At 40.0% G+C, this 14,441-nt stretch overlaps 1 protein-coding gene across 1 annotated transcript in view; it reads right to left on the reverse strand.

Moving 5' to 3' along the window:
* LOC133660207 (eukaryotic translation initiation factor 3 subunit H) overlaps nt 1-14,441 on the reverse strand; it is a 136,820-nt gene that overhangs the window by 12,127 nt on the left and 110,252 nt on the right. The window contains exon 6 of the mRNA XM_062063487.1: nt 1,359-1,479. Coding sequence (XP_061919471.1) covers nt 1,359-1,479 — 121 coding nt within the window. The remainder of the gene's footprint in view (nt 1-1,358; nt 1,480-14,441) is intronic.

The following is a 14,441-nucleotide window of genomic DNA, read 5'->3' on the forward strand; positions in this document are numbered from 1 at the left end:
GCATGGATGATCGCAGGGCACATATATAGACTAACATTCATATATAAGGACAATTTACTGTCTCCAATATACCTAACGTGCATATTTTTGGAATGTGAGAGGAAGCTGGCTTACCCGAAGAAAAACCACATGCACGCGCACACACACGGGGTTCTCTCACACAGAGACGTCCTAACGGAGGTCTAAGATGGACACGGCGTAAAGTTAGAAGTTTTTGTTGGTAGTAATGTCAAAAGAATTAGGGTAGTTTACACAGGCTTGAAGAAGAAACGCATTTAATTAACATTTGAACACACACCAAAGTAATGAAAATTGGTATTGTTGAGAACCGGTATCAATTCCCAGGTATCGGAATTGGTGTCGTATCGATTGAAATGTGAAAGGGACCCATCCCCTCTAGCGACAATTTATTTATTTATAGTTGGAGACTTTTGGAGAGCCTTCTCAACTAGCAGTGGGTCCCACTGTAGCCCATTACCCATCTCAAAGCACTCCCAGGCAGCTCTGTCTTGTTTCATTAAGTAAAATGTCAAAATCCCCCACAACCTACCACCACAGATTGCAGTCCTGTGAGAAACACTGCAAGTGCATCACTTTAAGGCAGAACATATGTTTGACATGAATGAACAAATAATGCTCAGTCAGCATTAATTGACATAGGAGAGGTTTCATATCAGCAGTTATTATTCCTGTTGAAGTTGGCGATAATGTTGACCTGCACTGCATCATACTAAATAATACAGATATTTCCAGTCTTTGGGTTGTCTTTCCTTGCTACACGAAAGGCTAAAAAAAAAAAAAAGTAAACATTTGGTGGTATAGTACTTTGTCTGGTTGAGCTGCATCATACAAAGGCAAACATGTTACACAATAATAGTTTCAATTAAAACAAAACATGTTTCTGTCTGTACTTAGAGAGTGAAATAAGGAACGTGTTTTTAGATAACGACACTGGTATTTGCACATAGTAAAAACATATGTTTTCACAGGTGCTGTTTACTGTAGTTAATCCTGGAGTTACAGTAATGTGAGTCCGAAAAAACAGTTTTGTATTTTCTTTGTGTGCGTGTGCGCACTATTTGATGCTTTGCAGCTTGCATGCTGTGATTATTGTTGCAATCGATCATATCCCCGGCTGAGAGACTGATACCTGTTTTTTTCTGCAGAGACAGTGTGTGTGCGTGCGCGCGAGCAGGTGTGCGTGTGTGTGTGTACCTTCGTAGATCTTTTCCTAACATATGCAGGCTGCATAGTTGATATTTTTCCTGCTACTTGGCTCACGGTGTCTGTGGGTGGTGTGCATGTGCCGCTATTAGGGAAATTTTGCGGGTGCATACAAGTGTCTGGGTGAGTATTACCTGGTGCTTCTGCTGCTGCTGTTTACTCAGATTGCGGCTGTAGGTATTATATTTGACGATGTCTTGGCTCATGTCATCCACTCTGTCCATCAGCAGCTGAAGGCTTTTCTCCAAATGGTTACTGCAAGAAAAAGGACTAAATCATTCACATTCTTTTGCTCTATCACAAAATCCCATTTAACCTGAAAATCACAGCTTTGAACTAACTGTGTGTATCCTTGACTGATTCCGTTTTAAGTATGACATTTGATTTGTACCTGCATGAACATCTTATAAGAAGCCCTATTATGTGTAAGCAACATTTCTTACCTATTGGTACCTTCTGTTGTGTATTTGGGATCTCCATAAGTCCCGAAAATTTGAAATAAAACTGTGGAGGCTTTGTGGAGATATTTATAAAATAATCTTGCCTTTTTTTATACTCCCCCAAACGAGCCCGTTTGGAATTTGCTCTTTTTGTGAGCCAGATGTGGTGTCAAGAGTCCGCAATGTAAGAGGGTTTGTAGTTCAGACGACATCCCGTCCAAAGGGCAACTTGATAAACAAAAATGCTCCACACACCTACAGTCCCATCTGAAGAAGTAAGAAGTGTCTAGCTAACTTTTTTGTTTCGTGGCAATGTGCCTTCAACTGGGAAGAATTATCCCTTTGTGCGTGCAAACCACTTCAGAGATTCCTCCTTCACAAACTTCCAAATAACTACTTTAATGAAACGAACAGTAATAACAGTAGGTTAGAAATCTGTTTGATACGGGGTGCGACCCCAAAAAGGGACAAGCGGTAGAAAACGGATGGATGGATGGACGTTAAAAATGTTTGCTCAATTTATTGTATTGCTTGCTTTGGCTGTGTGTTGATCAACAGCTTCACCAACCTCTTCAGCAATATAAAAATAGAGTTTTCTATAAAATACATGTAATTGCGAGTCAGTGTCCACTGTGTATTGCAATGGAGGAATATTTAATATAATGTGTTGTGTTCAGTGTTGGGACTAACGCGTTTAACGCCGTTAGTTTCGGCGGTAACTAGTAATCTAACGCGTTATTTTTTATATTCAGTAACTCAGTTACCGTTACTACATGATGCGTTACTTTACATTATTTTTTATGTAGTATCGGCTAGAAACAGAGGATCTGAGTGTGTTTTATTGCAGCGGCGTGCTTCTGAGTCTTCCTCTGCGCTCTGTGTGCGTGTGTGTGTCTGGGTGTGGGTGGGAAGGGGAGAGGAGGGGAGGGGAGGGGGGTGCGCAATACAACGTAAACCGTTGGCCAACCAAAAATAGATAGATAGATAGAAGTAACCACAGAACACTATACGGTATAGTGTTCTGTGGTTACTTTTTGGTTGGCCAAGCGGACGTGACGACAGGCTGTCCTCACTCAGGTCTGCACGGACCTGGAGGGGGCGTGCCTTAAGTCCGGCTGGAAATCGGGAGAAATTTGGGAGAATGGTTGTCCCGGGGAGAGGCACTAAAATTCAGGAGGGTTGGTAAGTATGAGATATTCTCACTTCTTTTCTTTTGTCAAGCACAAAGAAAAGAACATTTTAGTTAAATGTAAGTTGTGTCTTGGATCAAAGATCCCATCTACTGCCCAAAACAACAATTCAAATCTGCCTGGTTAGGCTTTGTGTATGTCACGTGTGCCTTCCTTAGGTGAAGCCAGGTTTACAGCTATGTTCTTGATTGATTGAAACTTTTATTAGTAGATTGCACAGTGAAGTACATATTCCGTACAATTGACCACTAAATGGTAACACCCGAATAAGTTTTGCAACTTGTTTAAGTCGGGGTCCACTTAAATTGATTCATGATACAGATATATACTATCGTATATATACTATCAGCATAATACAGTCATCACACAAGATAATCATCAGAGTATATACATTGAATTATTTACATTATTTACAATCTGGGGTGTGGGATATGGAGGGGGGGGGGGGGGGTTAGGTTTGGTTGGTATCAACACTTCAGTCATCAACAATTGCATCATCAGAGAAATGGACATTGAAACAGTGTAGGTCTGACTTCAATCAATCAATCAATGTTTATTTATATAGCCCTAAACCACAAGTGTCTCAAAGGGCTGTACAAGCCACAACGACATCCTCGGTACAGAGCCTTGGTAGGATATGTACAGCAAGTAGTGGACATAGAGAGAGAGATCAGAAAGTATAAGAAAAAGTGTCTACATTTGATTATTTACAATCCGAAGAGGTATTATGTGGGAGGGAGGGTGTTAGTTTAGGGTTGTAGTTCCCTGTAGGTGTTCTTTTAGTGCGGTTTTGAAGGAGGATAGAGATGCCCTTTGTTTTACACCTGTTGGGAGTGCATTCCATATTGATGTGGCATAGAAAGAGAATGAGTTAAGACCTTTGTTAGTTCGGAATCTGGGTTTAACGTGGTTAGTGTTATTATGCTGTTTGTTACTTATGTATGTTATGTTGCAGCTATTTAAAATAGTTAATAGTCAATTTGTTCTGGCCTGAAATAAATTGGCCCTTTGAAACATATCTTTGTCTTTGTGTGTTGTATGTAGACCACAATGCTTAGCAGAGTTCAGTGATGCAAATGCATGTCAAGTTGATCAACACATTGTATTATTCTCCAGTGCAATAACAGTACTGAAATTAAGGCTAAAAGGGCATTATGAGAGCTTTAAAAAAAAAAAAAGTAGAAGTAGTAACTAAATAGTTACTTTTCACAGTAACACATTACTTTTTGGTGTAAGTAAATGAGTTACTTTTGAAATAAAGTAACTAGTAACTGTAACTAGTTACTGGTTTTCAGTAACCAACCCAACACTAGTTGTGTTAGCAAAGTATCTTCTGGCGAAGAGTGTAGCTTTAGCCTAAAGTTTGCAAGCTTGGGACGTAGCAGCAATGCCGTTAGTAACAAGATATCCGTGTGTAAGTTTTGTTAAACAAGTTTAGGCGTTTTGGTGGTCCACTAAAATGTGTAAAATCTCCATCGTTGGTTGAAGTTTATTTCGAACATGTATACAGTTTCAATATGATACATCACATATTTTACATAATTTAATTCCTCCTAACACATGTGCAAAAAGGAGTAAGAGGAAACAAAGCTTATTTAATCTTACCCATTTTCCATTTTCGCAGTTACTAACACACATATGTTCACTTCTTGTTTTCAATTTGTAACAGTTATCTTAATTGTTAAGTCAGTTATGATCGGCGTTGGGACTAACGCGGCGTTAGTTTTGACGGTAACTAGTAATCTAACGCGTTATTTTTTATAATCAGTAACTCAGTTACCGTTACTACATGATGCGTTACTGCATTATTTTACGTATGCAGTATCGGCTAGAAACAGAAGATCTAAGTGTGTTTTATTGGAGCGCTGCGGTGTCGTCCTTCTGAATCTCTTGTGTCACAAGGAAGAGGCGCGCTGTGTGTGTGTGTGGGTGTGAGAGGGGGGGGGGGGGCAAGTCTGATCATGGGGGAGCTGCAGTCGAGTTTCTTAACATGGAGATATTATCACTACTGTAACCGAGGGTTTATATATTTCGCTTATACTGTATAAAACTACAATAATTTGCTAATCTTTTTCAACCCATATTCAATTAAATGCACTACAAAGACAAGATATTTGATGTTCAAACTCATAATTTATTTTTTTTGCAAATAATAATTAACTTAGAATTTCATGGCTGCAACACGTGCCAAAGTAGTTGGGAAAGGGCATATTCACCACTGTGTTACATGGCCTTTTCTTTTAACAACACTCAGTAAACGTTTGGGAACTGAGGAGACACATTTTTTAAGCTTCTCAGGTGGAATTCTTTCCCATTCTTGCTTGATGTACAGCTTAAGTTGTTCAACAGTCCGGGGGTCTTCGTTGTGGTATTTTAGGCTTCATAATGCGCCACACATTTTCAATGGGAGACAGGTCTGGACTACAGGCAGGCCAGTCTAGTACCCGCACTCTTTTACTATGAAGCCACGTTAATGTAACACGTGGCTTGGCATTGTCTTGCTGAAATAAGCAGGGGCGTCCATGGTAACGTTGCTTGGATGGCAACATATGTTCCTCCAAAACCCGTATGTACCTTTCAGCATTGATGGCGCCTTCACAGATGTGTAAGTTACCCATGTCTTGGGCACTAATACACCCCCATACCATCACAGATGCTGGCTTTTCAACTTTGCGCCTATAACAATCCGGATGGTTCTTTTCCTCTTTTGTCCGGAGGACACGAAGTCCACAGTTTCCAAAAAGCAATTTGAAATGTGGACTCGTCAGACCACAGAACACTTTTCCACTTTGTATCAGTCCATCTTAGATGAGCTCAGGCCCAGCGAAGCCGACGGCGTTTCTGGGTGTTGTTGATAAACGGTTTTCGCCTTGCTTAGGAGAGTTTTAGCTTGCACTTACAGATGTAGCGACCAACTGTAGTTACTGACAGTGGGTTTCTGAAGTGTTCCTGAGCCCATGTGGTGATATCCTTTACACACTGATGTCGCTTGTTGATGCAGTACAGCCTGAAGGATCGAAGGTCACGGGCTTAGCTGCTTACGTGCAGTGATTTCTCCAGATTCTCTGAACCCTTTGATGATATTACGGACCGTAGATGGTGAAATCCCTAAATTCCTTGCAATAGCTGGTTGAGAAAGGTTTTTCTTAAACTGTTCAACAATTTGCTAACGCATTTGTTGACAAAGTGGTGACCCTCGCCCCATCCTTGTTTGTGACTGACTGAACATTTAATGGAATCTACTTTTATACCCAATCATGGCACCCACCTGATCCCAATTCGCCTGTTCACCTGTGGGATGTTCCAAATAAGTGTTTGATGAGCATTCCTCAACTTTATCAGTATTTTTTGCCTTCTTTCCCAACTTCTTTGTCACGTGTTGCTGGCATTAAATTATAAAGTTAATGATTATTTGCACAAAAAAAATGTTTATCAGTTTGAACATCAAATATGTTGTCTTTGTAGCATATTCAACTGAATATGGGTTGAAAATGATTTGCAAATCATTGTATCCCGTTTATATTTACATCTAACACAATTTCCCAACTCATATGGAAACAGGGTTTGTAAGAGCATATACTGTATTACAGCTTATAACAGGAATTTAACATCACAAAGAGGCAAGCCCATAAAAATAGGTTTACTACTTTTCTTTTGTCGAGCACAAAGAAAAGAACATTTTAGTTAAATGTAAGTTGTGTCTTGGATCAAAGATCCCATATACTGCCCAAAACAGCAATTCAAATCTGCTGAAACAGCTACAAAAGCAACATGCTTTAACGAAGCTGGTAAAGAGAGACACACTTCACCTCCTAAGCAACAGCGGCTAGATTTTAACGAGGCACTGCTAGCAAGGACAACATTGATAGAGCCATTGCAGTGTATGTGCTAGAAGACATGCAGGATATTTCTACAGTAGAGTCACCCGCTTTCAGGCAGCTAATTAGCATGATATCGGTGTCAAACAGCAAATGGCATCTCAATCCAAATTGTTTAAGTATTTGGCTCTTTTGATAAATGGTGTTCAATTGACTACAGGTGTTGGTCAGAAAATAGTACAGAGTGCACTTGAGGGGTTTCTACTGTGAAACGAAAAGAGCAGTTTGCTGCAGTAGTAAATAACTGCAGCAAACCAAAAACTAAGGTCAGAGGCTGTAGCAAAACATTGAACATCCACTCTCAAGACTTGTAGAGGAGAGAGGAGCTGCAGAGCGAGGTGATAAGTATCTTTAGGTTCATCACCGAGACTGACGGCTGTAAGAGGACACGCTGACATTTTGATATATTGTTGCCATTATAAAAATATTGATCATGCCTTCTTGTAATTCAAAAGATAATGGCAAAAGGTGTTGCAATCAGATTTCTATCAGGTCAAAGTTTCTCACAATCTCCTACTTAAGAGGAATGGATTCAGGACATAGAGCGGCAAACCCTGTCCAAGAGAATGTTTCATACAAAATTAGCAGCTTTACGAAATAAAACTGTAGGATTAAGGCTTTGACATTTTTTTTGTAAATTCTATTTAGCTATTTTAATCCGTATATTTAACAGTCTCAACGGTTTTTCCTGCAGCACGTGTCTTAAACATGTCATCACACTTGAGGACCTTTCCACATGTGTCTTTGCCACATCTATCGCTCTTCTATCACAGCTAGGATCTTTTTTCCTCACACAAGCACCCTGACAACACTCAATACAGTAACAAACAGTCCCAGCACACTGACAACACTCAATACAGTACCAGGCCACGCTCTCTCCTCCCGTGAGTCCCATTGCAAGTGGAGAGTCTCACTGCCTGTATAAATTCAACCTTGACGAGGCCGCAGCACTCCACTTCTGGTTTGAATTTCCCTCTATGGAATTATTTTGTAAAAGTCCTTGTGATACATAATATAGTATGTACTATTAAACACACATTCTGACTGGTTATGCAAATGAAAACTACACCCGCAAGAACTACCTGGTCTAAAATCTATACCTCAATTAGGTGCTGAGCGATTACAGGACTGTCTCAGAAAATTAGAATATTGTGATAAAGTTCTTTATTTTCTGTAATGCAATTAAAAAAACAAAAATGTCATACATTCTGGATTCATTACACATCAACTGAAATATTGCAAGCCTTTTATTATTTTAATATTGCTGATTATGGCATACAGCTTAAGAAAACTCAAAAATCCTATTTCAAAAAATTAGAATATTTCCTCAGACCAAGTACAAAAGAAAGATTTATAACAGCAAAACAAAATCAAACATTTGAAAATGTCAATTAATGCACTCAGTACTTGGTTGGGAATCCTTTTGCACGGATTACTGCATCAATGCGGCGTGGCATGGAGGCAATCAGCCTGTGGCATTGCTGAGGTGTTATGGATGCCCAGGTTGCTTCAATAGCGCACTTTAGCTCATTTGCATTATTGGGTCTGGTGTCTTTCAGCTTCTTCTTCACAATACCCCACAAATTCTCTATGGGGTTCAGGTCAGGGGAGTTGGCAGGCCAATCGAGGACAGTAATGTCATGGTCAATACACCAGTTACTGGTGGTTTTGGCACTGTGGGCAGGTGCCAGATCATGCTGGAAAATGAAATCATCATCTCCATAGAGCTTTTCAACAGATGGAAGCATGTAGTGCTCTAAAATCTCTAGAAGCGTCTGACTTGGGCTATGGAAAAGAGGCACTGGACAGTTGCAGAGTGGTCCAGAGTCCTGTTTTCAGACGAAAGCAAGTTTTGTATTTCATTTGGAAGTCAAGGCGCTAGAGTCTGGAGGAAGGCTGGAGAGGAGCAAAATCCAAGTTGCTTGAAATCCAGTGTGAAGTTCCCACAGTCAGCAATGGTTTGGGAAGCCATGTCAGCTGCTGGTGTTGGTCCACTGTGTTTCATCAAGTCCAGAGTCAATGCAGCTGTGTACCAAGAGATTTTAGAGCACGACATTATTCCATCTATTGAAAAGCTCTATGGAGATTATGATTTCATTTTCCAGCATGATCTGGCACCTGCCCACAGTGCCAAAACCACCAGTAACTGGTGTACTGACCATGGCATTACTGTCCTCGATTGGCCTGCCAACTCCCCTGACCTGAACCCCATAGAGAATTTGTGGGGTATTGTGAAGAAGAAGCTGAAAGACACCAGACCCAATAATGCAAATGAGCTAAAGGCCGCTATTGAAGCATCCTGGGCATCCATAACACCTCAGCAATGCCACAGGCTGATTGCCTCCATGCCACGCCGCACAGATGGCAGTAATCTGTGCAAAAGGATTCCCAACCAAGTACTGAGTGCATTAATTGACATTTTCAAATGGTTGATTTTGTTTAGCTGTTATAAATCTTTTTTTTCTAACTTGGTCTGAGGAAATATTGTAATTTTTTTAGATACAATTTTTGAGTTTTCTTAAGCTGTATGCCATAATCAGCAATATTAAAACAATAAAAGGCTTGCAATATTTCAGTTGATGTGTAATGAATCCAGAATGTATGACTTTTTTCTTTTCTTTTTTTTTTAATTGCATTACAGAAAATTTATCACAATATTCAAATTTTCTGAGACAGTCCTGTATATGATCGTGATCGATGGTCGTGATTGATTTCAGGTCGATTACGTTGATCAGCTGTGAGCATACATTAACTCAATCAAACATGGCGTGAATGTCTGTTACAAGGTACTGCAGTAGTAAACAGTAGGGAAGCAGTACTCTGTATAATCCTGCATGGGACAATCGGCCCTTATTGACCTTGGTGCGTGTGTGTGTGTGTGTGTGTGTGCGTGTTTGTGTGCGTGCGTGCAGGCCCTGTCCACTGTGGCGAAAGTCAGGCCACTAACAATGTAAAGTTCAATCAGTGTTGTGCCTCTTTCCCCTCACATACAGGTAAGCAAGTCATAAACTTAATGCTCTGTTGAGTGAGGTTTAAAAACACAATTACACAAATTTTTATGACAATCCAAAAAGATAGATTTTACCCATCTATAAAAGACGCAAAAGTTCTGTGAAGAGCAACTGAGCAACCTTCCATTTTTAGTTTTAAAGAATAGAACACTATAAATAATAGTAAAGTTAAAAAAACAAAAACAAGAATTAAATACTTGCTAGCCATTTATTTGATGGAGAAAAAAGTCTGACCATTTTGTTTAATTTACTAATGCTGTATTGTTTTATATCAGTCAATCACATGTTTTATCTTCTGAAACATCATTTGAGTGTTTCCTCGCTCAAAAGCTAACAAAGCGATTTTCTTTCAAGAAGAAGAAAAGTCAGACTTGTGATGTAAAGTATATGAGGGAACGAGAAACAGGGGAAAGGATCAGGTGAGTAGGAAAACCCCCCAAAAGGGGGAAAAGATATTGACTGACAAAGACAAGGCACTTTGGAACTTTACAACTACAAAAAAAATTGTGCAAGTTAGAAATTACTTAAAGGCCTACTGAAATGACATTTTTTTATTTAAACGGGGATAGCAGATCTATTCTATGTGTCATACTTGATCATTTCGCGATATTGCCATATTTTTGCTGAAAGGATTTAGTAGAGAACGACGACGATAAAGATCGCAACTTTTGGTATCTGACAAAAAAAAGCCTTGCCCCTACCGGAAGTAGCGTGACGTAGTCAGTTGAACATTTCCGCAAAGTTCTCTATTGTTTACAGTGATGGCGGCCAGAAGTGAGAGTGATTCGGACCGAGAAAGCGACGATTTCCCCATTAATTTGAGCGAGGATGAAAGATTTGTGGATGAGGAAAGTGCAAGTGAAGGACTAGTGGGGAGTGGAAGCGATTCAGATAGGGAAGATGCTGTGAGAGGCGGGTGGGACCTGATATTCAGCTGGGAATGACTACAACAGTAAATAAACACAAGACATATATATACTCTATTAGCCACAACACAACCAGGCTTATATTTAATATGCCACAAATTAATCCCGCATAACAAACACTTAGGTGCTTGTTATACTAGCTCCAAGCTCCCGTCGATATAACTCGCCAATACAATTCAAACACCTGCACAACACACACAATCACTCAGCCCAAAGGACCGTTTACCTAACCCAAGGTTCATAAAGCTTATATATTTACCCAAAGTTACGTACGTGACACGCACGTACGGGTAAGCGATCAAATGTTTGGAAGTGCAGCTGCGTACTCACGGTTAGGGATGATACTCGAAACCGGTTTTCCCGGTTGTTTGATAAGAAAAGAACCGAGTCCTCGGACTCGAATCCCTTTTTGAGAACCGGTACCCGTTATCGAGACCACTATAGTAAAGGAAAAGAGTTGATTCTTTATTCGAATCCCGTCCCGACCAGAAATGCTCCGTGGGACATCACAATAAATGACGTCACGTAGCTCAGTCATTAGGCGCAGATAGCGAAAGCAGGAAAACAATGGACGGGAAAAAGCGCTCCAAGGTGTAATAAAGTTCAAAACAAAAGCTATAATCCATCGAATAACTTTACCGAGAGATTTTAGCAGGGTAAAACACATGACGAACACTTTTACGACCAACCGGAAACATAGCAACGCACCTCCTTTACGGCAGCTGTCGCAACGTTCTTAAAACAACCGCAGCACATACATATATATACAACATATCTCCCTTTTTTAACTTTTGTTTTTCTTTCCTTGTAAACAAAACAAAATCACACTGTATATGTGTTGTCTGTCTAATTATAAATAATGCAGACGAGGCGTGTTGGCTGAGTTCTTGACGTTTACTTTCACAACGTGGCAACATGCAACACTTTTCGGGGCTACCGCGCATGCTCGTCACTCCCGTTGCATGCTGGGTAGTGTAGTTGTTATATTCTCTAGCTCATAACATTTTTCCCCCATAAAGAAATAATGTTAACTCAATAAAGTGTATTTCTTTTTTTAGCTTTAACTTTTCATTTATTAGCATTGTAACCACATTTGCAAATAACTTTTCTCTTCATAGAATGTTCTTTCAATAAAGAAATAAAGTGCAAAAATGTCAAAGCATCATAACAAACAGTTATGTCAAATAGCAACAGAAGTGCACTTTTTGGAGAGCTGTATTATTTTCAGTTTTGTGCCCAAGGGACTGATTTTATTTAACACTATATTATTATTTATACACCTATAGTGATCACAGAGACAGGTTGTTTTTGTGTTACTGTATATATTTGTTTCTCTGAAAAATCCCACTTAATATACCTTGGGTAACAACAGTCAATATTTATTTATTTTATTTTATTTTTTTAGGTGGGTAACAGTCAATATGTATTTATTTATTAGATTTTATATTTTTATTATATAATAAAAGTGAGCTTTTGTTAAACCAAATATTGTGTTTTTTTCCATATACAACAACCTATCTGGACTCGATAAGAGAATCGATAAGGAATCGGTTCGATAAGAGGATTCGATAATAGGCTCGAACTCGATAATTCTTTATCAAACATCATCCCTACTCACGGTACCACGTCTGCGTCTGTGTATCCAAATCAAAGTAATCCTGGTAAGAGTCTGTGTTGTCCCAGTTCTCTACAGGCGTCTGTGTATCAAAGTCAAAGTCCTCCTGGTAAGAGTCTCTGTTGTCCGAGTTCTTCGATCTTGACTGCATCTTTCGGGAATGTAAACAATGAAACACCGGCTGCGTTGTGTTGCTGACTTCCCTCGCAAAATACTCTGCTTCGCACCGACAACTTTCTTCTTTGCTTGCTCAGCTTTTTTCTCCATAATGCAATGAACAAATTGCAACAGATTCACCAACACAGATGTCCAGAATACTGTGGAATTATGAGATGAAAACAGAGCTATTTTGTATTGGCTTCAATGGGGTACCGATACTTCTGTTTCACTGGCTACGTCACGCGCATACGTCATCATCCAAAGGCGTTTTCAACCGGAAGTTTAGCGGAAAATTTAAAATTGCACTTTATAAGTTAACCCGGCCGTATTGGCATGTGTTGCAATGTTAAGATTTCATCATTGATATATAAACTATCAGACTGCGTGGTCGGTAGTAGTGGGTTTCAGTAGGCCTTTAAAATTCATTCACAGCATCATCTGTGGTTAAAAACAACCTCGTTTCCTGGAGTGAAACGGCATTCACACAGCTTTCCAAGTAGATGACAGAGACAAATGGGGCCCAAGATTAGAAAAAGACAAAAGGAAAAACATTAAATAAAACCCATTATCATTTACTTTTTTGAAGGACTGGAAATGAGAAGAAAGGGTGTGACTGTCAGCAGAAGATGTAGCGAAACAGACACTACAATTCAATACAAAGACAGAAACTGAGCTGCAATCTGACAACGTCAAGAAACCATTCCATCTTGTCAGATAGTCCACTTGCAGTCATGCCATCAAACATGTGGGGAAAGCAAATAAACAACTCCTCATGTACCACACTGTAATCTATAAGTAGGTACTGTATGAGCATAGAACATGCTCTCAGTCATTATTGTGATAATTTCTAACACCTGCCCATGTTTTTTTTACTGGCAGCAGCTTCACAGCTGTTTCTCCTTGCAGCAGTGTGTTTCCATAAGTGATTGCTGACAAATACAGAGGAGGCTGAGGCTGAAAAGCCTAAAGATCCAAATGCAGTACTTAAAGGCCTACTGAAACCCACTACTACCGACCACGCAGTCTGATAGTTTATATATCAATGATGAAATCTTAACATTGCAACACATGCCAATACGGCATTAACTTATAAAGTGCAATTTTAAATTTCCCGGCAAACTTCCGTCTGAAAACGTTTCGATATGATGACGTTTGCGCATGACGTCAATGGTTGACCTGGAAGTATTGGTACACCATTGTATCCAATACAAACAGCTCTGTTTTCATCGCAAAATTCCACAGTATTCTGGACATCTGTGTTGGTGAATCTTTTGCAATTTGTTCAATGAACAATGAAGACTGCAAAAAAGAAAGTTGTAGGTGGGATCGGTGTATTAGCGGCCGGCTACAGCAACACAACCAGGAGGACTTTGAGTTGAATAGCAAACGCGCTATCCGACGCTAGCCGCCGACCGCATCGATGATCGGGTGAAGTCCTTCGTCGCGCCGTCGATCGCTGGAACGCAGGTGAGCACGGGTGTTGATGAGCAGATGAGGGCTGGCGTAGGTGGAGCGCTAATGTTTTTTTCATAACTTTGACGAGGTCCCGTAGCTAAGTTAGCTTCAATGGCGTTGTTAGCATTGCTAGGCTTCGACAGGCGGCACAGCATTAACCGTGTAGTTACAGGTCCAGTGTTTGGTTCGGTGTCTCCTGATAGTAGTATTGTTGATCTTCTGTCTATCCTTCCAGTCAGGGGCTTATTTCTTTTGTTTCTATCTGCATTTAAGCATGATGCTATCACGTTAGCTCCGTAGCTAAAGTGCTTCACCGATGTATTGTCGTGGAGATAAAAGTCACTGTGAATGTCCATTTCTCATTCTCGACTCTCATTTTCAAGAGGATATAGTATCCGAGGTGGTTTAAAATACAAATCCGTGATCCACAATAGAAAAAGGAGAAAGTGTGGAATCCAAAGAATCCTTGTACCTAAGTTACGGTCAGAGCGAAAAAAGATACGTCCTGCACTGCACTCTAGTGCTTCACTCTCACGTTCCTCA

This window comes from Entelurus aequoreus, linkage group LG11 (assembly GCF_033978785.1).
Source record: "Entelurus aequoreus isolate RoL-2023_Sb linkage group LG11, RoL_Eaeq_v1.1, whole genome shotgun sequence".
Taxonomy (NCBI): domain Eukaryota; kingdom Metazoa; phylum Chordata; class Actinopteri; order Syngnathiformes; family Syngnathidae; genus Entelurus; species Entelurus aequoreus.